At 56.2% G+C, this 27,636-nt stretch overlaps 1 protein-coding gene across 4 annotated transcripts in view; it reads right to left on the bottom strand.

The window, feature by feature from the left end:
- CARD11 (caspase recruitment domain family member 11) overlaps positions 1-27,636 on the bottom strand; it is a 106,460-nt gene that overhangs the window by 8,539 nt on the left and 70,285 nt on the right. For 3 of the 4 annotated variants that reach the window (XM_061153770.1, XM_061153771.1, XM_061153769.1), the window contains exons 3-20: positions 24,965-25,177; positions 22,649-22,786; positions 21,252-21,577; positions 18,314-18,493; positions 17,282-17,434; positions 16,666-16,791; positions 15,891-16,088; positions 13,704-13,880; positions 10,746-10,797; positions 9,536-9,618; positions 8,308-8,408; positions 7,272-7,324; positions 5,099-5,231; positions 4,326-4,527; positions 3,791-3,917; positions 1,430-1,670; positions 517-613; positions 67-162 (exon numbers count right to left, since the gene is read on the bottom strand). In XM_061153770.1, coding sequence (XP_061009753.1) covers positions 67-162; positions 517-613; positions 1,430-1,670; positions 3,791-3,917; positions 4,326-4,527; positions 5,099-5,231; positions 7,272-7,324; positions 8,308-8,408; positions 9,536-9,618; positions 10,746-10,797; positions 13,704-13,880; positions 15,891-16,088; positions 16,666-16,791; positions 17,282-17,434; positions 18,314-18,493; positions 21,252-21,577; positions 22,649-22,786; positions 24,965-25,177 — 2,696 coding nt within the window. The remainder of the gene's footprint in view (positions 1-66; positions 163-516; positions 614-1,429; positions 1,671-3,790; positions 3,918-4,325; positions 4,528-5,098; positions 5,232-7,271; positions 7,325-8,307; positions 8,409-9,535; positions 9,619-10,745; positions 10,798-13,703; positions 13,881-15,890; positions 16,089-16,665; positions 16,792-17,281; positions 17,435-18,313; positions 18,494-21,251; positions 21,578-22,648; positions 22,787-24,964; positions 25,178-27,636) is intronic. The other variant, XM_061153772.1, reaches the window with a different exon arrangement.

The following is a 27,636-nucleotide window of genomic DNA, read 5'->3' as shown; positions in this document are numbered from 1 at the left end:
GGGGGTGGGTAGGGCCGCGGCCAGCCGTGCAATGCCGAGAGGTCGGCAGGGGCTGTGCGCTCTTACCTGAAGCAGCTGGCCGAACAGAAAGCTTGCTCGTGAGAGGCGGGGACTGACCCGGGGGTCCGTGGTGGGGAGCGGTTCTTCGGGCTGCAGGGTGTTCTGAAATCAGGTGATCAACTGGTCAGAGCCGGCGGCGGGCTGCTGAGAGCAGGAGACGGTCCCCCCTCCCGCCCAGCCCCACCCTGGGCAGACAAGGGAAGGCACTTGGCGTGGATCAAAGTGTCCCGGACGCGGGAGCTCAGGGCATGAGAGGGCCTGGGGACTTGTTCCAGCAGAGACCGCAGCGGGGTGAGGGCATGGACGTGGGGTTCCTTCTGGGGGGCCCCCCTTTTCCTGAGGAACCCGGTCCCCTGTGGCCCATCATCCCAGCCAGACTGGTGGCTCCTGCCCGGGATCCCCTCCAGAAAGGCCCCAGGAGGCAGGGTGACGCCGGCGGGGCGTGGGGTGACCTACCCGGAGGGCTCGCAGCGTGTGGTGGGCCGTGTCGGCCTCCTCCCGGCTGCCCCGGTGCATCAGGCGCTGCAGCTTGACCAGGAGGAGCTGCTGGGCCCTGGGGAGGCGAGGGGAGGGCAGAGCCTCAGGGGCTGGGCCTGGGGAAGCCAGCAGGGGCCTGGACGGGGCAGGGGGCTCTCTGCAGGCTGTGAGCTCTGAGCCCCAAGGAGGACTGGGCACTGAGCATCTGGGCTTGAACCCTCTCAGCCACTGACTCATCCTGGTGCCAGGCTAAAGGCGCTTAACTTCTCTGAGCCTCAGTTTCCTCATCTGTAAATTGGGTCTACTCTTGCGGCCTTGCAGGGCTGGCCTGGGCAACAGGGCTGGAGTCTCTTGATCATTTACAGGTGCCTGGGACGTCTGACCAGGGAGAAGATGATGCTCAGCCCTTGGCAGCTGCTGCTGTGTAATTACTGAATGATGCTGGGGAGATGGGGGACGGAGAAGCACAAATTCAGGCTCTAAGTGTCCAGCACGGATGGGAAGGGGGTGATCTGGGATTTGGTGAAGCAGTGGGATTTAAGAAAACAACGTCTCCAGAGGCAGTTGTTGTTTAGTCACCAAGTCACGCCTGACTCTTTGTGACCCTATAGACTGCAGCCCGCCAGGCTTCTCTGTCCATGGGATGCTCCAGGCAAGCATACTAGAGTGGGTTGCCATTTCTTTCTCCAGGGGATCGTCCCAAGCCAGGGATCGAATCCACATCTCCTCCATTGGCAGGCGGATTCTTGATCACTGAGCCACCAGGGAAGCCCTTCTGGGGGCACAGAGAGCTTCAAAGAGGAAGAGGGAATTGTGGCGGGGAGGGGGTTCACCGGTCAGCAGGCAAAGGCTCCCCTGTGAGCCCCCTCGGCCCCGCCGGTCCCGGCCTCACCGGCTGTAGCTGGGGATGGTGCCCATGTCCAGGTCGTGGTCCGTGAAGGGGTCGACGCGCGCACACAGCCACTCATGCTTGTCCTGGTACATGGTGTCACGGACGTGCACGACGTCGTCGCACTTCAGGGACATGGAGCAGGCGTCCAGCTGGCTGGAGATGTTCAGGTTCAGCCGGATGTAGAATGAGTCCCCCGACGTGATCAGGCCCTCCTCCATGTCCTTTAGCAGCTTCCGGTATCCTGCCGGAGGAGGAGGGGGTTCAAGCTGTCAGCGGAGGGCCTCCCGCTGCCAGACCACCCCAGAAGACGCCCCGGGGTGTGGTCCTCCTATGGTTCATGGTTAGGGAAACGTCTGTCCTCTCCAATGAGTGAGGAGCTGACTCACTAATGGGATTCCCTCTTTGTCTTGGCTGCCAAGAAGCTCAGGGAAAAATTTTGTACCCAAGTTGCAACAAACCTAGGAAGCTGGTGGGGTGGGGCACTGGGTGGCCTCCCCAGAGGGCCCTCAGATGTGCATCATATGATCTCTATGTCCCTCACCAGCCATACACCGGGCTTGTGTTTTATCATATTTTCTTTAATTGAAGCATAGTATGCAAAAAACCCCATCGTCCTTAAATATTCAGCATGATGGGTTTTCACAAATGTCTATGCCTGGGTAACCACCGCTCAGAAGCCTGCGGGGTAACCACTACGCTGCCTGCCAGCACACGGGTCAGCTCGGCATCACGTCACAGAAGCGGAAGCGGGCATGCTTCTGCGTGTCTGGCGTTCTCTGTGCGCCGTCACACCTGTGGGATGTGTCTGATGCTGCAATGGAGCATTGCGTGTTCTTTTTCATTGCTGTAGACTATTCCATGGGCTGCTGCTTCCTCCCTTCTCTGGTGCATTGCAGGTGGATTCTTTATCATTAGGCCACCAGGGAAGCCCACATTTAGCCTGAGTAGATACTGCCAAATGGTTTTCCAAAGTGGTAAGACCATGGCACATGTTTTAAACCTTAGTTAACACCTTCGTCCTTTAGTGTAAAATTTTATGAATGCTTTGGAAGGAAGCAGGGCATAACGCCATGAATACAATAAAGGCAGTAAACTTCCAGCCAATGTCCAAAGCACAAATCCATAACATAAATCCTGAAATCATCCCCACATGCAGAGAGACGGAACACAGCAGAAGCTAAAACAGTCCTAACAGCCAGGCCCCGAAGGAGCTTGCCAAATGCCCTCACCTCACACGGCAGGGAGACTCAGGCCAGGAGGCCTCTGATCGCGTCTCCTGGGGAGACGGGGGCCCCCACTCGGGCCCTTCCCACTGCCCTGGTCAGAGGTAACACCAACCCCACCTGGGAGGACAGGCCCTCTGAACGGGATGCTGCCGGAGGGAATGCTTGCATTGCAGGGCTCTGCTGCTGCACAAAGCCAGGGGCACGCCTCACCCCGCATCCCATGACCCACATCCTGGCCAGCGGGCAGGGCCGGGCCGGAGACTTGCTGCTGGGCCGGGATGTCAGGCCTGGCAGAGCAGAGGAGCGCGCCTACCTGCCTGCCCGTGGGAGCAGGAGGCTGACACTGTGTTTGGGGACAAAGCATCATTACCATCTTCCGCACGGACCTGGAGCTGCCGGGAAGGAGCGCCGGCAGGCAGGCGGCAGTGGGGAACGGCTAGAGTGGCTATTTATGCTCTGTTGAAACATTCATGAGCCCTGGCGGTTAAAAATAAGATCCAGCTGCAGAGATAATCATGCAGGAAAAAAAAAAACCCAGAGGTGAGAACGGGAACCCAGAGTCTGGGAGAGAGAAGACACTGCCCAGGAGGGCCACGGGCCACACGAGAGGCGGGGCGAGGCCGGGCTGTCTCGGCCGCGGTATGGCTCAGCGGGCCTGCTGGTGTTGGAGTGGCCACCCCAGACTCAGTGTCCACGTCAAGGCCGGGAGGCCGGGAATAAGAAGCAAACCTCAGCCTGGCAGGGAGATGGGGGGAGCGGGACAGGCAGGGACGCGGCTGTAGGCCAGCAGTCTGCTTGGGGCTGGACACGCTATCTTCCACTAAGAACGGGGTCAGCGGCCCACGCAGGTCCCGGCGGGTATGCGCACGCGGATCTCCACGGCGGCCCTTCCCCGCCCGCGGCCCTGCTCCGTCCTCCGGACCTCCCGCAGAGCAGACGAGGGTGAGGCGCACACCCCCGGCCCCGCCCCGTCCGACTCCCGGCCCCGCCCCGTCCGGCTCCCGGCCCCGCCCCGTCTGACTCTTGGCCCCGCCCCATCTGACTCCCGTCCCCGCCCCGTGACCCCGGCCCCGCCCCGTCTGACTCTCGGTCCCGCCCCAGCCGACCCCCAGCCCCGCCCCGGCCGGGCGCTCACCTTCCTGGTTGACCTTGTAGTGCAGTGTGACGGGGCCGCTGCACCGCTGGATGGTCCAGTGTGCCTCCTCCTTCGTGCACGCGTCCAGGGGGACGCTCTGCCTCTCGCCTCTGATGCAGCCTTCTAGCTGGATGTCAGAGACACACGGTCCGGCTCGGGCTCCGCGGCGAGGCGGGCAGAGCTGCGAGGGCGAGGCTGCCCCATCCACCCGCGAGTAGAAGCCCCCGTCCCCAGCGAAGACCGGCTCAGTGCTGCCGAGGGCAGGAAGCCCCCCACTGAAAGGGGGTTCACGTGCCTCCCGTCCATCGCCCAGAGTGTGAGCGTGCATGCGCACAGGCTCTAAAAACATTTGAGCCAAGAGTGGAGGAGAGACGGGCCCAGAGAGGGGGCCTCAGGCAGGAGCTGACGGCCGCCCCCCGCTCCAGGCCAGGCATTCTCCGCTCAGTACAGAGGTGGGCTGGGGTCCCTGCACTGTCAGCAGCAGGCATGCAGAGGAAAGAGAGCTGCCGCCTCCCCGGACCCCCAGCCCCCTCACCAGCAGCAGCTGGTGGCCCTCGCGGAGGCCAGCCTTCTCGGCCAGGGAGCCCGGCTTGACGAAGTGGACGAAGCTCCCGCTGGCGTTGCCCCCGAGCAGGCTGAGCTGGGAGATGAGACCGTCGCCGCTGAGGGTGGTGTGCTGCACCGAGAGACCGGGACCCCGCACGTGCCCCACGGATGTGACCGATGGCCGGAAGGGTCTGGGGCAGGAGAGAAGAGGGGGGTAAGGCAGCTGTGGTCAGGACCCCCGGCTGGGACACCCAGTGGGGGCGCAAGTCACAGGAGCAGACACCTTAGGAGAAACTGGAGAGCGGCTCCCACCATGACGGCACAGACCAGAAACAGGGGCCCCGGGGACACTGCCGCTGTGAGCCTGGCATCACACGCACCCTGGCTGCGTGCACGTCGGGTGTGAAGGCTGGCCGCCCCTCCTCGCACACCGGCAGGCTCAGAGGCACAGCTCACGGGGCTTCAGGGGGTCACCTGCACGGCCTGGGCCCGGTGGGACACTGGAGTCCCGTTCCTGGTCTCTACCAGGCTATGTGACCCCCGGCAAGCCCCTTCCTCTCTGGATCTGATGAGGGGTCAGGGGAAGTGATTCCCGACTCTGGGACCCTGTGATCCCTGGACCCTGATTCTAGAGTCCAGTCTAGGAACGCGGACGATCCCCTTTGCAGGGATCCAGGGGCAAGTGGCCTTCACCTCCTCCCCACCCCCTCCTCAGCCCCCAAGGCCCCCACCTCAGCCTCCCCTGTCCCACGACCCCGGTACCTTTCTAGAGAGAACTTCCTAAACATGAGGTTGACCTGTTCCAGGTCATAGGCGTCCAAGCCCTCAGACTGGTGGGAGGAGGAGGAGGAGTGGATGGAGGGGGGTCCGAAGGAGCACCGCTCGTGACTGTCATCTGCAAAGGACAGACGGACCCTCAGGCCCCCGAGTGGACCCCGGGGCAGGGGGATGGCCCCTGGTCTTGCTGGGATGGCCGCCGGGGTCAGGCCGGGCACTCCTGCCCCTGTTCCCCTCTGCCTGCCTGCCTCCTGGGAAATCCCACCCCCCACCACTGATGAGGGAGCCTGGGGAGGGGGCAGCCTCAGTCAGCTGGTCCCTGAGGCCCCGGGGCGTCGAGGGTCCAGTCCTGGCAGCCCTTTCAGCACAGCCATTCCCCTGCCTCCAGCTGGAGACTCTGGAAAGGGGTCTCTCTCAGCAGGCACTTGTTTGACTTTAGTTATCGGCATGCGTGCGTGTGTGCTAAGTCGCTTCAGTCGTGTCCGACTCTTTTGAGACTCTGTGGACCATAACTCGCCAGGCTCCTCTGTCCATGGGATTCTCCAGGCAAGAATACTGCAGTGGGTGGCCACTTTTGCCTCCAGGGGATCTTCCCCGCCCAGGGATCAAACCGGCAGATCTCGTGTCTCCTGCATTGGCCCGTGGGTTCTTTAGCACTAGCGCCACCTGGGAAGCCCTTCAAATCAGGGCCCATGGTTTCACTTGGGGCCCTTAGGTCTCACCACTACCTATTGCCTCGATGGGGTTAGGGTGGGGCTGCAAGAGCAGTGTCTGGGGTCGGAAGCCCCCTCTCCTCCCAGCTCAGCGGGACCCCGATGCCCTGGGAGGAAGACGCCCACCCCGCATAGCTCAGGCCACCGGGATGGGAGAGCCGCAAGCCTTGCTCTGCTCCAGGCCGATAACAAAGGCCGCTCTGCAGAGGGAATTTGTCCCGATGCTGCAGAACGCTTTGGACTGCTGCCCAGAACTCTCTCCCCAGCTCTTCCCTCTGCAAACTCCTCGAGTTCTGCCCATTACCCCACCTCGATTAGGTGCTGACCTCTCTTTAACACTTGATAGCTTCTGATGGTCCCCAATTAAGGACAGCCACTAATCTTTCACTTTATCTGCAGGCAGCCAGAGCTGACGAGGGGGTGGAGGCAGGCTGGGGGAGCCCGGGAACCGAGGGGGCTGGCGGGCCACACCTGGAAGATTCTGAGCCAGGCTCTAGGCTGCCAGCTCCGGAGGGGCCGGGGAACGCGACTGGCAGCCCAAGGCCACCGCCCGAGATGCCGAACCCTGCTTGCTCCTCTCCGCCCTGTCCCTCCGGTCAGAAGCTCAGGTTCTGCAAACCTGCCTTGATCTCCCCCGGGGTCATAGCTGCGGCGCCACGGTCTGTGCCAGGGCAAGAGCTCAGCGACACCTGGAGCAGGGCCTGGCGAGGCTGGGGGCCTGGACGCGTGCTGGGCCTCCCCGCTGTACAGGGCGGAGGCTGCAGCCACGAGCACCTCATCACTCCGGGTGACGGAGCCCTCGTGCCTGGCTCTGCGTGGCACATGCCGGGCCACGGGAACACCCACCCATCACACAGCTCTGCCTGGGCGCTGGTTCAGGGCGACTGCACCCCCAGGCTCCCCGGTGCTCGCCTGCCCCATGCCTCCAATTCAGGGGGTGAAAACCAGCCTTCACGGCTGCCCCACCTCCATCCCAGGGCCCTGGACCCCACACCTGCCACTCATCTTGCTGGGTGCGTTAACGGTTTAATTTATGCCCGGACTCTCAAGGGGTCCCCCACCTCCAGTCCACCCCCTAGCATGCTGCTCCTGGGTCCCCCTAAGACCCCCGCTTCTCCATTTGCACCCTGAGGACAAAAGCAGGTGGACAAACATCTGCCGACAGGCACCGGGATGGACCACGGTGGCTGGCTACAATCGCGGGAGCTATGCTTTCTTAAAAACGCAGACCTCCCTGATTCCGCCCTCAGCACTGGCATGCTTCCCACTGTCCACAAAACAAAGGTGGGGCTCCCGGGGCGCATCCTGGCTCCGTGTGCACTCTCGGAACCTGCCCTGCGCACGTCTCCTAAGGCCCTCCCGTGCGCGAGGCCTTGCCCCAGGTCAGGACCCGGCCGAGGAGGCTGCCGCGCTTGGCACGCCTCTCACATCCGCTGGGCACCTACCATCGAGGTCTAAGGCATCGAAGCCACCACTGTCGTTGTCTTCCTCAACTGTGCTGCAAGACACAAGGGGGGCAGGGGCTCTCTTGATTGTGTGCAGGTGGTCAAGGGAGAGGGAGGCTTCCGGAATGTTCTGGCGGTGCGAGAGGTTCTGGTTCTGAGAGGGCAAGACGGGCAGGAGAGGGGGCTCGGCAGGCGTGTGGAGGGCTCCGTGCCACGCGAGGCCTGCACGTGGCTGCGTGTGCGGCCAGGAGGGCAGGGCGGCCCTGGAGCCTGCAGAGGCCGCGTTAGCGGGGATGAGGTTGACTCTGAAGGCCTAGGAGTGCAACGTCCGGCGGCCCCATCAGCCACTCCCCACTCACTTCTCTGCCTGCACACAGAGCGCTTAGAACCATTTATACGCGCAGGGGGCTGCCTCGCGTGACGGGCCCAGAATAGTGGAGCCTCCGTCAGACGGGGCTGGCAGGCATGAGGTGTGTGTTTCTGGACTCCTCCCTTGCTCCCCTGGGGTTCTTGCGGTGGACCAACGAGGCCCACGCCGGGTCACCGGCAGGACCCGAGATGGAGACGCGGTCCCGGCCGGCCACGCCTGGCCCTGGCCCTTCTGGGCACCACCACCAGCTTCTGACTCGGAACGTAAGACATTAAACACCCAGCTGACGAGGCACGTCTGGATGCCCAAGCGCTATCCCTACTGTGGCTTCCACCCTGGGGACACTGACGGTCAGGAAGGAGGGGAGGGAGGGGGAATGTAGGGGCATCCCCAGGGTCTCTCCCTCTCTGGGCAGAAAAAGCCTTGCTCTGGAACCACAGGATGGGGACACCTGCTTTCTGGGTAGCAGGAGGCAAAGCGGCATAGGTCTCATCATTTGCTGGCTACAAGGGTGACCCTGGGGAAGCCATCTCCCTTCCTGGGGCCTCAGGCTGCTCATCTGTAAAACAGGCACCCTCCCGCCTGGGTTTCCAGCTTCCCCGGAGGCCCGCTGAGTCAACCAGCACTGCAAAAAGGCCCCACCTGCTCCGTCCACCCGTCACCCACCTCCGATGAGGCGCGTCTTCCTTGTACCGTCTGACGATGGAGTCGTTTCCCGGGGGCTCGGCTGTGATTGACATGATGCTGGAACGGCTCCGATGGGGCTGCTTCAAACACACAGACACACACGCAGATGCGTTACGGATGAGCTGGGTATTCATAGGCTGTGCCTCGGCGGGCATAAATATTATATACACGGGGACTAAATCTAACTCAGAGGCCACGCAGGCATTGTGGGCCGGCAAGCCGGGTCTCAGCGGCGACCTTGGCTGAAGAAGGCTTGTGCTTAGCCTGGGGCGGGCAGAGCCATGGGGCTCGGTGCCCATCTGCACATCCATCTGCTCGCCGGGGGAGCGGGACAGGGGAGGCGGTGGGAATCCGAGGGGGGTGCCCTGCATGTGCCCAGCACAGGCTCAGTTCTGCCCCCAGGGCTGCCCGGCTGTGGGCCCCTGCGTGGGACGAGAGGAGACCTCTGGGCCCGGTGGGGCGGAGGGGCGGGGGCCACGGATGCCCTTGCAGACAGTGAGGCTGGTGCTGCAGGGTGACCCCGTGGGACGAGGCCCGCCGGCTCCCGGCATAGGGCCTGCCTGAAATAAGAGCCTTGGATTTCACCTCCCAGAGCTGCACTCAGACAGGAGTCATTCGTTATCAAATCTCTGCCTCCCCTAGGGCCTGATCTTGGAAGCTGAGCTGACAAGCTTCCCAGGGCTTCCCCTCGGGGTTATAATTTCTAATGACAGGCCTTCTGCTGCCTGGCCCTGGGGCGGGGTGCGGGGGGGTGACACTGCCGTGGTGTGGGGACCCTGCCTGCCTCTCCCCGGCGGGCTGGAAGGAGGCACGAGGGGCGCCCGGCTGGCCCTGCTCTGCCATGGGCGGCTCCAGCTGCCGCAGCCCTCGCCGGCCACCCTGCTCCGGTTGCCGGAGTCACCAGGGGCTGAGGAGCGGTGGCGGGGGCTTCAGCTGCCTGTGCAACCGTGGAGGCCCGTCTCTCCTCCTACCAAGTGTTACAGTGGGAAAGGAGGCTGCAGGAAGCTGTAAATACATCGTGAGGCCGGGAAATGTCTTTAAATAAACACAAGGAGGTCTGGGCCTCAGCCCAGGAGAGGCAAGGAGGTGGGGCTGGGCCCACGGAGTGGGTGAGGCCAGGTGGGGGGCCAGGGTGGCGGGGGGTGGGGGGGCTTGGGGCACGTCCTGGGCCGGAAGGAGGTCTGCGGTGGGTGGGGCCCTCGCTCACCATCTTGGAGAAGGAGTTGGTGACGGGCAGGGACCGGGAGGAGCTGGGGCTGGCGTCCAGGAGGTCCTCTTCCTGTCCCCTCCCTGTCCTCAGCGAGCCGGCAGGGAGTGCAGGGGGAAGGGGGGTGGGGGAGGAAGGACAAGGGGAGGCGGTGAGAGCTCTGCGCCCGGGGGGCCGTCCCGTCTGGGGAGCGCGTCCTCCCGGGGGGGCGGGGGGAGGTGGGCTCCTCACCCCTCCCCCTGGAGGAGGAGCCGGCAGCCAGGTTCGGGGTGGCCTCGTTGAGGAAGGATGATGCCCTTTGTCCTGGGGACAGAGGTGGGCGTCCCTGTGGGTGCTCGGCGTGGAGCAGCGGGAACTGGGGCAGGAACTTGCCTGCCCGGATGCCCTGACACTGGAACAGACCCGACCTGAGTCTCTCCTCAGGGGGATGAAGTCCGTGAAACCCGGGTCAGGCCACGAGCCTCTGCAGGCCCTTGGGCTCCTGGCGCCATCAGCTCTGCCCCCAGGAGGTGGGGGGCGTGCAGCCCCACGCACTGTGCCGGCTGCACGGCCGGGCGTCCGCCTCTGGCTCCGTCCAGGGGTTGGGGAGGCCGTGTCCAGCGACCTCCCTCTCCCCCTTCCCGGCCCGTCTGTCTACACGCCCCCTTCTCGACGGGTCCTCCTCTGACTGCTCCAACGGCTCTCGCAGCCGTCAGAGCGACATTCTACCTCCTCACGGACGGCCCCACCCCAGGCCTTGGGTTCTGGAAGAGTCTACGCAGACCCCAGACACCCGGTCGCAGTGGGTACCCAGCTCACCCGGGGCAGACCCTCGCTGGACGACCCTCCAGGGTCACGCCAAGGGCGTGTGAGCGGGGGTCTGAGAATGGTGTGTGGCAGAGAACCGGGGGCTTACGGGAGAGCTGGGGGCCTCCCACGCCCGGGACTGTGTGGACAGGAGCAGTCCTCTGGGAGCGCTAAGTGCCACATTCAGGGGCTCCAGGCAGACCCGGGGGAGGGGGCCTCAGACGTGACATTTCTGTGGTCGGGGCTCCAGCCCCCTCCAACGACAGCGAACAGTAATGACCATCTGGACACCCCGCCACCCCGGGCCCCGGGGACCCAGAGACTCTCCTGAGTTAACCTCTCGGGACTGATGCCCACGATGGGGAAACAGATGGACCGAGCGTCAGCGTGACAGACAGATCAGGGATCCGGGTGTCTCGCTAACCTTGAAAGTCTGATGTTCGCTTCAGGCTGATGGGGGACTTGGCTCTCTGCAGCTGAAAGAGATGGAGCGGAGGGAAAGGCAGAGGACGCAAATCAAACCAGGCCCGACGTGTCACCCACGCTAAGCAGAGAAATAAATCGCGGCCAGGCCACGTCGCCCTCGTCACGTGGCCACCAGGACCACGGAAGGCGCAGGACACCCGAGCTCACGGCCGTGACTCCCCGGCCCCGAGCAGACAGCTGCCGGTTCAGACAGGCTCCCCGCGCGGGAGGCGGGGCCACGCGGCTCGGACCGTCCCTCAGCGGAGAGTGGACGGTCGGGGCGACGCTGTGAGGCGGGGCAGAAGGGTGAGGCTTTCGGGCAGTCAGCAGGCCACCCTCAGCAGCAGGTGCCCGGGGTGCCAGCCTGGCCTCGGAGGAGCTGCTCGAGCCGCCGCTCCCTGGGTGTGAGCCGGCGCAGGCGGGCCACGTGGAGATGCGCTCACGCGCTCACTCAGTCGCTCACTTGCTTATTCACTTGCTTGCTCACCCACTTGCTTACTCACTCAGTCATTCACTCACTCTCTCATTCATTCACTCGCTCACTCAGTCATTCACTCACTCTCTCACTCATTCACTCGCTCACTCACTGGCTCACTCATTCACTTGCTCACTCACTCAGTCATTCACTCACTCTCTCACTCATTCACTCGCTCACTCACTCGCTCACTCATTCACTTGCTCACTCACTCAGTCATTCACTCACTCTCTCACTCATCCACTCGCTCACTCACTGGCTCACTCATTCACTTGCTCACTCACTCAGTCATTCACTCACTCTCTCACTCATTCACTCACTCACTCACTGGCTCACTCATTCACTTGCTCACTCACTCAGTCATTCACTCACTCTCTCACTCATCCACTCGCTCACTCACTGGCTCACTCATTCACTTGCTCACTCACTCAGTCATTCACTCACTCTCTCACTCATCCACTCGCTCACTCACTGGCTCACTCATTCACTTGCTCACTCACTCAGTCATTCACTCACTCTCTCACTCATCCACTCGCTCACTCACTGGCTCACTCATTCACTTGCTCACTCACTCAGTCATTCACTCACTCTCTCACTCATCCACTCGCTCACTCACTGGCTCACTCATTCACTTGCTCACTCACTCAGTCATTCACTCACTCTCTCACTCATCCACTCGCTCACTCACTGGCTCACTCATTCACTTGCTCACTCACTCAATCATTCACTCACTCTCTCACTCATCCACTCGCTCACTCGCTGGCTCACTCATTCACTTGCTCACTCACTCAGTCATTCACTCACTCTCTCACTCATCCACTCGCTCACTCACTGGCTCACTCATTCACTTGCTCACTCACTCAGTCATTCACTCACTCATTCACTCGCTCACTCACTGGCTCACTCATTCACTTGCTCACTCACTCAGTCATTCACTCACTCGCTCGCTCACTCATCCACTCGCTCACTCACTCGCTCACTTGCTCACTCATCCACTTGCTCACTCACTTCGTCATTCACTCACTCGCTCACTCATCCACTTGCTCACTCACTCATCCACTCGCTTGCTCACTCGCTGGCTCACTCATTCACTTGCTCACTCACTCAGTCATTCACTCACTCTCTCACTCATCCACTCGCTCACTCGCTGGCTCACTCATTCACTTGCTCACTCACTCAGTCATTCACTCACTCTCTCACTCATTCACTCGCTCACTCACTCGCTCACTCATCCACTCGCTCACTCAGTCATTCACTCACTCGCTCGCTCACTCATCCACTTGCTCACTCACTCAGTCATTCACTCACTCTCTCACTCATCCACTCGCTCACTCGCTGGCTCACTCATTCACTTGCTCACTCACTCAGTCATTCACTCACTCTCTCACTCATCCACTCGCTCACTCGCTGGCTCACTCATTCACTTGCTCACTCACTCAGTCATTCACTCACTCTCTCACTCATTCACTCGCTCACTCACTCGCTCACTCATCCACTCGCTCACTCAGTCATTCACTCACTCGCTCGCTCACTCATCCACTTGCTCACTCACTCAGTCATTCACTCACTCTCTCACTCATTCACTCGCTCACTCACTCGCTCACTCATCCACTCGCTCACTCAGTCATTCACTCACTCGCTCGCTCACTCATCCACTTGCTCACTCACTCAGTCATTCACTCACTCTCTCACTCATCCACTCGCTCACTCGCTGGCTCACTCATTCACTTGCTCACTCACTCAGTCATTCACTCACTCGCTCACTCATCCACTCGCTCACTCAGTCATTCACTCACTCGCTCGCTCACTCATCCACTTGCTCACTCACTCAGTCATTCACTCACTCTCTCACTCATCCACTCGCTCACTCGCTGGCTCACTCATTCACTTGCTCACTCACTCAGTCATTCACTCACTCTCTCACCCATCCACTCGCTCACTCGCTGGCTCACTCATTCACTTGCTCACCCACTTGCTCTCTCACTCACTCACTCGCTCACTCACTCACTCGCTTGCTCACTCATTCATTCACTCGGTCACTCACATTCGTTCATCCCTCAGCTGACAGGCTGCGCTCAACATCCAGCAAGGCAGGCAGGACTAGTGCTCTGCCGCCAGCTGCCATCACAAGCCAGTCACATCAATAAACATGCGACAGGCACTCAGTACCCATTTGTTGAACAAACAAGTGAATGTGGAGATCATGCTCATCTCACTCTCTCCCTTCTCTCTCTTAACTTCCACCACAATCACAGGAGGAGAGAATCAGTGAAAAAAACAAGCAGAAAGCGCAGGCTGGCACGACTTTGGTTCACAGGTCTAGGTGCGTCGGGGGTCTGAGACCCGCCCGCCTACAGAGGGCCCCGGCTCCCCACCCCGCCCCGCCCCGAGATGGCCCGTCTCGCCCCGCGATGGCCCCTCTCGCCCCGCTGTGTGCGGCACCTGGATGCCCTTCAGGTTCATCCTGCGCTTGGGCGGGTGGTGGGGCAGGAAGTAGCGGTTGTCCTCTGGCGAGTCCTCCGAGGTGGAGGAGTCGTCGGCCTCCTGACCGTTGGTCCTGGGGCTGGTGTCCCCGAAGTTCTGAGAGATGATGGTCACCGGCAGGTTCCTGGGCAGACTCTGGAGACAAGGAGAGGCCGCGCCCGTCATGAGCGCCCAGACCGCCCAGCGCACCGGGAAATGGCTCTGCCTACGGCACCATTGCTCACCTCCCCCGGGCACCACGCTTGGAGCTCCGGGCGGAGGGGAGGGGGCTGCCCCTCCTTCCTGAACCCTGGGTCCACCTCGAGGCCAAGCTCTATCATCCTAGCTCCTCGCTCCTCCTCTCAAGCCCTGCCCGCCTCATCTCCCACCCGCCAGGCCCTGGTATGCTTTACAGCAGTGAAGGGATCGCCTCCCAGCTGGTCACGGCCCCTTGGCCCTTGGCCACCACCAGATCCCCAATTTTCTACTCCTGTGCCTAAGCTACGTACATAAAAATTACCGATGAGTGACTGCACCACAATAAAAGGCCTGCTGTCCTAAGGGGTTCGCATCCATGATCTGAGGCTGAGGTGCAGAGTATTAAGTACCTTGAGGTTGATCCTCCAAAGCTACATAACAGCCTCAAGCCATGCTGCCTCCAAACCCAAAGCTCCTGGCCTTTCCTCCTGGCCCCAGATCCTTCACGGTCCAGGAAAAACTCCCAACCAAGCTCCTTAGCGGACAGGCCCACCCTGCTCCCTGCTGCTCTCCGCTCCTGCCCGCCTCCTGCCTGGCCCCGCCGGCCACTCAAGGATGACAGAACTGCCCACCGCAGGCCATGGGTGTCACACCCCCAGGCCTCTGCTCGCCGGGTCCCTGTGGCCTGGAACACTGCCCCATCTTCCCTCATCTAGCCCGGCGACCTCACAGTGTTGGTTCATAAATGTTTCCTAAAGGGTCCAGCCGTGCCTGGCACCGTGCTACATGCTGGACACAGAGGGGCCTACATGGGGCTTCTCCATGATCATAAACTGAGAAATGCTCAAAGGGGAGAGCCTAACCAGGAGGCTCCTGGTTTCCACGATGGGGGCCGCCGATCGCCTTGCCAAGGAAGTGACGCTTCCGCCAACCCCAGAAGGGGGACAGCACTTGGTCAGTGAAGTCCAGGGACAACATCCCCAGTGGAGGTCCCAAGGCGCACCCCCCCTCCCGCTGTGGGGAGTCTTTCTTGGAACCCTGACAGAATGGGGGCCTCCTCCCCTGGGCACTCACAGCACCGCTTCAACTCATCATTTACAGCATTTGTGCTGAAAAGTCATGTTCCTGAATCTGCCTCCAGCATCAGACCTGAGTCCTCTGGGCAAAGAGTGAGGGGTGGAGGGTCTTATCCTGGTTCCCCAAGTCACTGGCTAGTGATGCCCTTGGGCAAGTTAGCTGCTTGTGTCCAATTCTACCCTTGGCGAAGGGAGTCAATGATCTTACCGTCCTAGCAGGACGGTCCTGTGGGTTAAAGGAGATTCGCCACAGAAGGCGCTTGGCTCAGGACCTGCAGAACCCACGGCCACGAGAGATGGCATCACCTGCTTGCATGGGCATCACTCGCTTCTGAGGACCTGGGGCCCTGCTGTGACAGGCACCTGAGCTTCCCATCGAGATGAGTGATGCTTTCTTTATGGGCCCGAGTGACTGATGGGAGCCGGGCATCTTAAACCCAGTGCCCGCCCACATGGGTTTAAGGAAACCCAGCAGGACGTTACTGAGAGGGAGCTGCAGTTCTAACTTGGAAGTGACTTGCCCGAGATCCCCCAGCCAGCCGGCAGGTGGCCAGGCCAGGCGTCTGTCCTGCCTCTTCCAGCTTCCACATGAGCAGCAGGTAGCAGTTCTGCCTTACTACATGCATGTGGAACTCTGCTCAACGTGATGTGGCAGTGGGATGGGAGGGGAGTCTGGGGGGACAGTGGACACATGGATACATATGGTAGAGTCCCTTCGCTGTTTATCTGAAACAGCATTGTTAACTGGCTAAACGCCAATACAAAATAAAAAGCTAAGAAAAAAATGAGCGGTCCGGTCTGTTCATCACAACAGACACCCAAGGGTTCCCGGGCTCGGGCGGGCACTCCGGGCGTGGTCAGGACGGCTGTCCTCTGCAGGGCCCCCGCCCACCTGCTCGAGGGTGCCGCTGTCCTTGGAGAGGCGCCGCAGCTTGCTCTCCAGGTTGACGATGCAGGCCTCCCGCCGCACCATCTCGATGCGCATCTCGTCGTTCTTCTCCTCCAGCTCTCGGATCTGCTTCCGGTACTTGTCCTTTTCGATCAGGCACTGGGAGTACTGGGTCTGCGCTTCGTCCCGGGAGTGGAAGGCCTGCCCGGGAGGCGGAGGACAAGGCCGCTGGGTTCTTTGCCACCCCCCGTCTGACCCCCACCCCCAAATCAGAGCCAGGACGCCCACCCCCCAGCCCATGTGTCAGCCACAACGGCTCCGGCCCTTTTCCTGAATCTGACACTTGGGTGTCTCCACGGCTACCGTCCTCTGCACGTGTTACAGCCCCCGTGAGTCCACCCCGGCTGTGCGCCCGCTGCGGGCTAAGAGGTCTGAGGCAGAGCCCACCCGCTACCCTGCGAGGTGGAGCTGTTACTGTATTCCCGCTTCACAGACGGGAGCACTGAGGCTTCCAGGCAGGGAAGGCGTGGCGGCCACACGTCTGAAGGGTGACAGGGCCTGGACCTGGCCGTCTGACTCTGAAGCACAGGATACCGGAGTCCCGCTCAGGCCCCCGCTCTGCTTTTTAAACACCAGGGACACAGCTGGGATGGGATTCGTTTTTGGAAGGGAAGCAGGAAAGACGGGCTCCTGAGTGGTGCCTGCAGAGCTGATGACGCTACCCTGACAACATCCCGCCGGCCCCCACGGCCTGGAGCCCGGGCCGGCCGGTCGGTACCTGGTCCCGCTCCCGCTCCACCTCCTCGAGCTGCAGCATGACGGTGTTCATGCGGTGCTTGTACATCTCGCAGTCCTTCCCCAGCGTGGAGCACTTCAGCTCCAAGTCCTCCTTCTCCTCCAGGTACTATGGGCACAGGGAGAGACCAATACGCGCGTCAGGCCATTGACAAGCCAGGGCCGGCAGCCGGCTCCCAGCCGCGGCTTCCCAGGGCCGGCCCGCCCCTCCCCGCGGCGCCTGACCCTCTGAGAGTCAGCGCTCTGACGAGAAGGGACCGCGGTAAAAGGCCAGTCCACCAGCTCAGATATGATGCAGACCTACTAAGTGCAGGGGGAGCGGGTGGACTCCTGAGGCCTTCAGTCTGGGGTGGGGTGGGAGACAGGGTGGACACGAGTGTGCCCTCCTGAGGCCGCAGCGGTCAGCCGGGGGCAAGGCCAGTGCCATGTGGACACTTAGAACAATTCACAAGTAACTGCAAGGAGCTGACACGCAGGGAATCACACCCGGGTGCAGACCTGGTCCCGGAAGACAGCGCGGGGCCCAGAGGTCCCACAGACACACACGGGGGTCCGGGGCTCCCACCCGGAGCTGCAGCCCCGGCCACCTGAGGGCCCACCTTGTCCCTCAGCTCCTCCGCCTGGCGGACCTCCTCCTGCAGGTTGTAGATCTTGTTGACGAGCTCCTGCCGGTCCTCCAGGGCCTCCTTGCGGTCATGCTCCAGGATGTCCAGGATGGCCTTGTCTGAGTCTGGCAGGCTGCGCTTCCCGGCCTGCGCGGGTGGGGGGCGGTGTGTGTGTGGGGGGAAGTTTAACGGGGCTCGGGGGTGCGGGGCAGGGAGCAAGGAGGCCCGGGAAGGCGGCAGACAGAAGCGCCAGCAACAGACACGCAGCGAGCAGGAGGCTTTGTGCCAGGGGAAGCAGAGGCAAGAGTCGCTGTCTCTTGGGGTCCTTAAGCGGCTTATTACTTATGAATTTTATCACCTGGAAAGAAGCATAAAACCCACTTCTGCTCAGAAACATCCCGATGCCTATTGTTCTGCCGTGGCTCTTATCAGAGCCCAGAGAGGCAGTTGTGCAGTTTCTCCGAACATTTCACAGGTGAAGACAAAGACGGGGCTGATCTGCCTTGCAGATGCCTCCCTTGAAACATCAACTAATCTGCTCCGATTAAACTGGGCCCCAGTCTCTGCTCTGAACCAGGGCCTTCCACACCAGGCGGCAATGATCCTGGGGGGCATCATTCTTTCTGGGGGAGGGGGCGGGTGCCTTCCTTCCTCCCCTGCACATGTATTTGGGGCTGTTTTTCCTCTGTACCCACAGATGACTCTGTGATGACAAAGAAGGGGAGGCCCTCGAAGCTTTAACAAATCCCTCACAGCTGAGAGCTGAGTTTCTTGGAATCTTTAAGGCAAGAAGTTTTTCCCCGAAGTACTTTCCTCCCAGTGCCCAGGACACTGATTTTCGTGAAATGATTCAATCGAGGGAACAACGTCACAAGTGTGACCTCACATAATGTCTGAGAAGTGGGCGGTGCAGACACCCCTGTCGACAGAGAAGGAACTAAGGCGGCCAAGGAGGATGACATGAATTCTCTGCAGCCCCGTGGTCAGCAAGGGACACCCCGGCAGGCATGCTGCCCCCGCCCTCACCTGGATGATGGACTGCAGCTCCTGGATCTTGGTCTTCAGCATCTCGTTCTCCCGCTCCAGCTCCAGGACTTGCTCCTTCTTGGGCCGGTTTTCTATGTCGTTCTTCAGTTTCAGCGACTGGTTCCTCTCCAGCTTGCATTCCTCCTCCATCTTGTTCAACCGATGCTTTAGCTGGTCAATCTGAAACACCGCCAGGGGGCCGAGGGGAGAACCAAGTTGTAGGGAAACATTCAGAACAGGCAGGGCCTCCCCACATCCTGCTGGACTTCCAGCAAGATCCCTGTTCTGTCCCCCTCTCCTCCTCCAGCTGGTGACACCAAAGGGCTCAAAGATACTCCTTCAGCGAAACAAACCACTCCCCTCCTTGTTGAGGAAGAGGTCCTGGTCTGTTAGTTTAGAATAGTGCTCGGGCAGTTATGGTCCTCAGAAAACCTCCTAGGGCAATCTTCATGGAGGTGGAACAGGTTACAGGTTAGAATGAGAGGTTCCCAAGCTGGTGTTTCCCCGAGGTACACTTCCCACTCTAAAGGTCTTTTCTGATGGGTTTCGAACTCTGATCCTCACAAGACAAGATTCCTGAAGACCCCTAGTGTTTTGGAAGGGGGCAGGGATGGGGGGAGGGGAATTCGGGCTCTGTCTTGACTTCATGCCCCAGTGCAGCTGTGCTTGCACGTGACTTGGCCTCGTGGGTTTCATCCAAGATTTTATCTGAAGAAATGGCACCACTGCTAAAAGCACAGCTTGAGACTCATTGGACTATAGGTCGGCAGGATCTCTGGCCTAAAAGACCTGACCAGATTTAGTGTAAGAAAAAGTGCCTTCCTGGAGGAGGCAGTTACTATTCTTTGGACTTTGACAACTGGTGGTGTGCTGAGCTTCACCCTCAAGAAGTCAGTGTCAGGAACTGGAGATAGGAGAAGACTTCTTAAACTCCTGTGACTAACTGTGTTTGCTTCCCCAAACTGATCAGCCTTGGCAAAACATCTAAAATAAGAAGATTGTTTTAAGGTTCTGCAAGGAAGAAACCATCAAGGGGTGAGTGTCCTTTTTTCAATTCTAGGCTTTTGAAATCTGGCAGGTAGAGGGCAGTGGCTTTAGCCAGGAGAGGACCTCAGCTGCACCCCTGTGGCCTGAGAAATGGCCTAGGACTCAGCTGGCCAGATATTCTTTCAACCAAAGAGAAAAGTTCTTTTAAGTTCTGATATGCTTTCTTGCTATTACTCTATAGTCAGGAAAACATAAAACAGTCCTAAGAGAGAGAGAGTTTTAAATCTCTACAACACCCTCAAATCCTAGATAAAAACAGCATGGAAACCTTTCCTTCTGGTCATGCAAAAAATAAAATAAAAAATCCTCACCATCTTGGAAGATGAATCCAAGTGCCCCTGTTCTAGGTCCATTCAAGTAGACATAAAGTAGGTACTACTGGGTCAGCCATTTTGCCAAAGACTTATATTTTAGTACTGAGCAATCCTAGGGTGTAGGTTTTATTTTCATTTTCATGTATTTGCCATTTACAAATGAGGAAACCGGGTGAAGAACTAATCAAGTGGTAAAGCCAGAAGCAGGTCTTGCACTCAAATCCAAAGGACTTAAATGCTCATGCTCTTTGCTTGCTATGCCACTGACTCAGTTCACCTGAATTCCAGTGGACTGTTTACTGATCTGTCAGCTTCAACTAAATTGTAAGTGACCTGGGCAGAAATCAGGTTATTTATCCCTATGTCCCCCACAGTGCTTAGCACCATGCCTTACACATGGCAGGTGCTTAGTAAATATTCCAAAAGTCTATTTTCCGCCCAGCAGACGGAGTGATCCTTCTAGATATAAATCAGTTGTCAGTCCCAGCTCTCAATCCTTCAGTGGCTTCCATCACTCCTGGAATAAATTCTAAAGTTCTTACCAAGCCCCCATGATCTGGACCCTGGCCATCTCTTCAAGCTGCTTGCTCATCTGGCTCCAGCCTTGCCGGCTCTCCTGCTGTTTCTCAAAAATACCAAGCATGCCCCTACCTGGGGTCTTTGCACTCACTCTCTGCTCTTCCTCCTGAGACTTCCATGATTGGCTCCCTCCCTTTCCTCAGATCTCTGTTCCTGTGTCCCCTTCTCAGGAACCCTTCCTGACCATCCTATTTAAAACAGGATCCCTCACTCAGTATCCCCAAATTCTTTTCTCCTTCTTTTTAATAGCACTGATTACTACCAGGTATTGATGTATTAGTTTTCTGATTACAATGTTGAGCTCCCTGACAGCAGGGCTTTGGTCGTGAGTTATGTATTCCTGGAAAAGAGCCTGGTGCAAGGCAGTGCACAATAAATAAAAGGAATGAATGAATTAAGCCAATTCCCTTCTCCATCTCCCTTTTGGAGGTAAACTTATTAACGACGTCCATCACTTGGCTACTGGGTTTTTCACTGATATTCCACTGTGTCACGCTGAGCTGTGCAGAGAGATACAGCTGTGAAGAGGAGGGTCCTCGCCTCAAGGACCTCACAACTCCAGGGGACAAGTGCTGAGCCCGTCTCCGTGATGATTTTCCTGAGGGCCATCGGGGTGGGCAGATCCCTAGGTCCTCTACCTTCGCCCCCGTGTGATTCAGGGCACGTGTCTGGTACATGCACCTGGTGGGTCCGGGTTCCGGAGCAAGAGGGAAGCCCCATCGGATCGAGGTCTGTGTGTCCCCTCATGTGGATGCCTGCGCATGCGCACAGGGGCTCCACGAGGCTCCTGAGCAGGAAGTCCAGGTCAGCAGGTCCGTGTGCGCATGTGCAAACGTACGCGTGGCTGCCGGGGGGCGGGGCTAAACTGTCCACGCTAAGCCTCACTGGGTGGGCACGCGCATGCGCACAGTGACCTGGCCAGGCGGCCTGGTGGTCTCTGCCCCGGGGCTTCACCTTTGCTCAGTGGGGCCCCGGGGGTCCCGCCGCTCGCCCCTCACCTCGAGCTGGAGGTCTCGGCTCCGCATGACCGCCATGTTCTTCTCCTCGCTGAGCTGGGCGTAGCGCATGGCCAGGTTGTAGTTGTCGTCCTTCACCTTGACCAGCTCGTCGTTGTAGCTGTCTCGCTCCTCCTTCATCTTGTAGTAGCGCTCCTGGAAGGTCAGCAGCTCCACCCGCGTCAGCGTCAGCTGCTTCTTCTCGTCCTCCAGCTGCCGGGACTTGGCCAGCAGCTCGCACCGCTGCAGGTCCTTGGCCTTCATCTGCTGCTGCAGCTTGATGACCTCGTTCATCAGGAAGTGCGTGAGGCCCTCGTGGCCCTCCTCCACTGTGGAGAGGGGGCGTCAGTCAGGCCTGAGGACTGGGGAGGGCAAGAAGGGTTCCAGACATGGCGCTGCGGACATTCGTTCTCTCGTTCACTCCCTAACGTTCTACTGAGTGCTCACCACCCACTGGGCACTGGGGATTTAGGGTGAGCGAGACAGCCTTGGTCCCAGGAGAGCTTATGTCTGGTAAGGGAGATAGACATTTTAAAAAAAGCAAATGATCACACACGAATATAACTACAGACTGACAGGGTTTCACAAAGTATAGGGGCCCATGAGAGTGTGTAACGGGGGACCAGATCCAGTGGACTGGATGGAAGCATTAGAGAAGGCACTTGATGGATGAGCTGAAGTCTTGAGGAGAGAAAACACATTCTAGGAAGGCTGGACAAGATGGCCAAGGTCCTAAGGGAAGGGAGGAGGGACCTGGTACATTTCAGAAACTGAAGGAAGACCCCAGTGGCTGGAGCTTAGAGACAGGCAGAAAGGTGAGACTGGGAGTATCCTCAGGGCCTGGACTGTGCAGGGTCCTTGTGGGCTGCACCTGGGTCTTTAAAGGGAAACACTGGAAAGTCACGGAATGGGTTTAAGTGGGGGAGGGTAACGTGAGGAGTAGAGACATCACTGGAGCAGCAAAGGAATGGATATAAAGGGCTGATAAGGTTTGTAAGGGTCTTGACTAGGGTGGTGGTGTATATGGAGAAAAGACTGACTCAAGAATATTTAGGAAGGAGAATTAAAACAAGATGACCATGGGCTCTGGTTCATGTGATGCTGGCAAGAAAGCAGGCAAGGTAAGGACAAGATCCAGGGGGTAGTGTTAGTTTCTGCTCCACCCACCAACACTCCTGGGGGGAGCTCCGGGAGCACCCACTTCTCTGGGCTCTTGATTCAGTTTGTCCTGCTGTCACCCACCTTTCATCATCATGCAGAAATAAGTGGTTGACAGTTCACACGTGCCACCAGGGCACCATCCTGATATCACAGCTTCATAACCAGCACTGGACACACACACACACGTACACAAACACCTCTCCTACCACAGGTAGAATGCTGATGGCAAAGCCACTTACCCACAATGGTGGAGAACCTCCGAGTAGGTTCCTTCCCAGTCACCAGTTTGTATAATTCTGGGTAGTAAAATTCCAAGCTCTCCAAGAAAACCACATAGCCCCTTTGCCCCTTGGTATGTAGAATGTCCAACAGTCGACCTAGAGGAAAGGTCAGATCACTCAGAAGGAAGAGTACACGTCTGACTGGATGCAAGTCTCCAGACCCAGTCTTACACTGGCTCGTATTCATCAGTACACTCTTAGGAAGACGGGCCCCACCTCCTGTCACTCCGAGTTATATCTACAGTCCAGATAATGTAAATCAACGTGCCAGGCCTTCAGCAGGGGTTCAGTGTTAGCTTCCTTTCTCCAGAGCTTTCCAGGCACCAATGGTAAAGAATTCACCTGCCAAATGCAGGAGACATGAGAGATGCGAGTTTGAAACCTGGGTTGAGAAGATCCCTTGGAGGAGGAAATGGCAACCCACTCCAGTGTTCTTGCCTGGAGAATCCCATAGACAGAGTAGCCTGGCGGGCTATGGTCCATGGGGTCGCAAAGAGTCAGACATGACTGACGCAACTTAGCACGCAAGCAGGCAGGTACAGTATGCAAAGCAGCTGATTTTGAGCCCCCTGGTGGTTCAGACAGTAAAGAATCCGCCTGCAATGCAGGATACCCAGGTTGAATCCCTGGGTGGGGAAGATCCCCTGGAGAAGGGAATGGCAACCCACTCCAAGATTCTTGCCTGGAGAATTCCATGGAGCCTGGTGGGCTACAGTCCATGGGGTCACCAAGAGTTCGACATGACTGAGCGACTAATGCTTTCTTTTCTACAAGAAGTTGGTAGAACCAGAATAAACAGAATTGCAGGCATAGGAAACCAATGGTTTTAAAGAACTTCCCAATTGCCTGGGGCTAAAATTAACCACACAGGTAACAGCTCATCTATGGTAGAAGGAGGATGGACATGCAGCAGCAATTACAGAGTAATCTATGGCTCTCTGGGATTCAGACCCGGAAACCAGTATTTGGATGGGGACCCAGGAAAAGTCCGAAAGCAGGGCAGCTCCATGTTCTTCAGTGGGAACATATCACATATCACATAGTCTGGGAACATCTGTAATTTCCTTGGCAGTTTTCAAGGAAAACTGTTTATCCTACTGGTTCCACTTACAGTTTCCATTTCTTGACCCTTCCTTGATAATCCCTTCCAAAGGGATTATCACATAGTCTGGAAATATCTGTAATTTCCTTGGCAGTTTTCAAGGAAAACTGTTTATCCTACTGGTTCCACTTACTATTTCCATTTCTTGACCCTTCCTTAAACATTTTATTTTCAGTTATTTCTTCCTTTGAGGTCCTAAATCTATGCTTCCCCTAGGATAGACTTAATAAATAAACTTCATCTTGTGTCAATTGACTCTTTGTCAGAGCTACCTGGAGCACTGTATTGAGAGGGGTTCTAAAGTTACATCCAAGCTCAGCAGGAAAGCGCGCTGTGATTAGTGATGTCTGTCATGTAAGCAAAAGAGTCACAGCGTACGAGCTGCTCATCACCAGTCATACTGTGGGCAGGTTAGTCTCAAGCCTCTTAAGCTGGGAACCACAGAAAGAAATGTATTTTACATTGTGACCACATGCTTATACACAAAGACATATGTTGTTACAAACATATGCATGTATATACACCCATATGTATATAAAACCAGAACAATGTTCACAAACCACACTTATTTTACCTTTAATGCAAATAAAGAGTGATAAATGTGATAAAGTGTCATGGACCCCTAGGCAGTCTGGAAAAGCCTACAGACTCTTTATCAAAATACTATTTTTAAACTGATTAAAATACATTGGGTTACAAAGGGAATCAATTATAAGAAGATACAGTAACAAATATTAAATTTGCAGCTCCGTAATAAACGTGCTTCTTTATTAATGCATTAAATAACCCAATCTCTCGGCAAGTCTAATAACTGCAATAATTTCAAGGGAGAGATGACTATAAATGGTATTTTGGAATATCTCTAATAGCAGTAATGTGATAAGATATCTGGAATGCTTACTGTTGACAAGGTCACAAGTATTGCTAATCACTGTGGTCTGTTGCTCAGCTATGTTCATCACTGGAGGGAGTGCTAAGTGTTAGTGTAGGTTAGTAAAATAAAGAGGCACCGTCTCCACACCCCTATCCAAGTTCACAGATCCTCTCTGCACACGGACAGCTGGGTGGGGGACCAGGGGTGGTCAGAGGTGTGTGGACTCCAGTTAAGAAGCCCCTGAGTGAGGGAAGCTTCACGTTGCCGCTGCTTGCTGGAGAGAAGCTGCTGAGGTTACCTGCCCGGTTGATCTTGGACGGCAGCATGGGGGCGTTGAGCACCTCATCTTCATCTTGCTCGTCGATGACCTTGCACTGGCGCAGGTAGGGGGTGAGCTTGGCGGGGTTGATGTAGCGACTCAGCATGTGCCGGTTGCACTCCACGTTCTCCCACAGGGCGTCCTCCTCATCCTTCAGCGTCTCCATGTAGTCGTCCATCTCGGGCGCTCCTCCTTCCAGACATAAACCCCAACACAGTTAATCAAAGAGCCTCGCGGGACGAGCTCTATCAACTCTGGAGAGATCTCCAGGATCTACTGTTAAAGAAGGTAGAGAAAAGTATATACAGTAGTTTACCTTTTATTTAAGAAAGGAAGGCACGTGAATACAGACAATATAATTTTTTATGTGCTAAACATAAACAATGGATGAATAAGTCATAAAATAAAAATTATAGAGAGGGAAAACTTTGAGGTTGGCATATATCCTTTTCATCCAAGTTTTTATATCTTCCTAAGAATTTATCTTTTGGAAAACAATATATGCTATACTTTTTGTTTTACAGTTTCACATAAACGGTGTCATACTATATGCTTTCCTGTTTCCTTTTTCAACTTGCTTTTTTTTTCCTTTATGCATTTATTGAGATTTACCTAGGTTGATACGTACAGACCTAATTCATTCATTTTTAAAAACAGCTTTGTTGAGATATAATTCATGTACCATATAATTCACCTTTTAAAAGTGTACAATTCAATGCTTTTCAGTATATCCCCAGAACACAATTCATTTTAGAAAATATTCATCACCCCCCAAAGAAACTTCCTACCAAGGGTAGCAGTCACTCCACACTTCCCTCCAACACCGCCCCTCCCCAGCCTCAGGCAATCACTGCTCGACTGGCTCTGCAGACTTGCTGCTTCTGGCCATTTCACTTAGATGGGATCACACGATATATGGTCTTTTCTGACTGCTCCTTTTCAAGGTTCGTCCATGCTGTATGTGGCATGTTTCAGCACTGCTTTTTATTGAGGAATACTTTTTCATTGTTTGGATATATCGCACCTTGTTTATCCATCCATTGATGAGTATTCGGTTATGAGTATTGTCTGGTTATTATGAATTGTGCTACTGTGAAGATTCATGTTCAAGTCTTTATAGATGCGTTTTTATTTCCCTTGGGCAGATAGGCAGAAGTAGGATTGATGAGCCATATGGTAACTCTATTTTAACATTTTGAGGAACTGCTAAACTGTTTCTCAAAGTGGCTGCACCATATTATATTCCTGCTAGCAATGTATAAGGTTTAGATTTATCCACATTCTTGTCAACACTTGTTATTGTCCATCTTTTTTTTTTCTCACTATAGCCGTCTGAACAGGCGGGAAGTGGTATTTCACTGTGGCTTTGATTTGATTTCTCTAAAGACTAACGACGTTGAACATCTTGTGTGCATATCAGTCACTTGTGCATTGAGAAATGTCTGTTCAAATCCTTTGCCCATTTTTAAACTGCATTGTTTTTATTATGGAATTTTTTTAATGTGTTCTGGATACAAGTCAGATATGATTTGCAGATATTTTCTCCTATCCTGTCAATTATCTTTTCATTTTCTTAAAGGTATTATTTGTAGCATAAAAGCTTTTGATTTTGATGTAGTCCAATTTCTTTTTTCATTTCTGGTTTTGCTGTGTATCTAAGAAACCATTGCTTACTTAATTCAAGGTTATAAACATTTACTTCTATTTATTTTTCTAACAGTTTTATACTTCTAACTCTCACATTTAGGCTTATGATGCATTTTAAGTTAATTTTTGTGTATGGTGTGAGGTAAGGGTCCAACTGTTTTTTATATGTGGATATTCAGTTGTCCTGGGGCTTCCTTGATGGCTCGGTAGGTAAAGAATCTGTCTGCCAATGCAGGAGACACAGGAGACATGGGTTTAATCCCTGGGTCGGGAAGATCCCCTGGAGGAGGAAATGACAGCCCACTCCAGTATTCTTGCCTGAAAAATCCCACAGACAGAGGAGCCTGGCAGGCTACGATCCAAAGGGTAGAAAAGATTCGGACATGACTGAGTGACTGAACGGGTGTGTGTACAAACGCGCGTGCATGCACACACACACACACACACACACACACACACTCGGTTGTCTCAGCACAATTTGTTGAAAAGATTCTTCTTTCCCCATTGAATGGTCTTAGCACCTTTGTCAAAAATCAATTGACCATAAAAGTTTAAGTGTTTATTTCTGGACTGTCAATGCTATTCCATTGATCTGTATGTCTGTCCTTAGGCCAGTACCCCACTCTCTTTTTTTTTTTTTTTTTTCCCCACTCTCTTCATTACTGTAAATGGATAGCTAAGTTTTAAAATTGGGAAATGTGTCTTCCAACCTTGTTCTTCCCATTTCAGACTGTTTTGTCTGTTCAGAGCCCTTGGCAATTCCATGTGAATTTTAGGAATCAGCTTGCCAATACTTGCAAAAAAAAAAATAGCTGGGATTTTGACAGTGGATCCATTGAATATGTAGATGAATTTGAACAGCAATACTATCTAACAATTACATATTATGCTTTGAGAATATGGCTTCCCCGCTGGTGCTAGTGGTAAAGAACCCACCTGCTAATGCTAGAGAGGTAAGGGACGCGAGTTCAATCCCAGGTCAGGAAGATTCCCTAGAGAAGGGA

This window comes from Dama dama, chromosome 10, assembly GCF_033118175.1.
Source record: "Dama dama isolate Ldn47 chromosome 10, ASM3311817v1, whole genome shotgun sequence".
NCBI classification, from domain to species: Eukaryota; Metazoa; Chordata; class Mammalia; order Artiodactyla; family Cervidae; genus Dama; species Dama dama.
The sequence above is the reverse complement of the archived record's forward strand: the minus strand, read 5'-3'. Positions and strand labels throughout refer to the sequence as shown.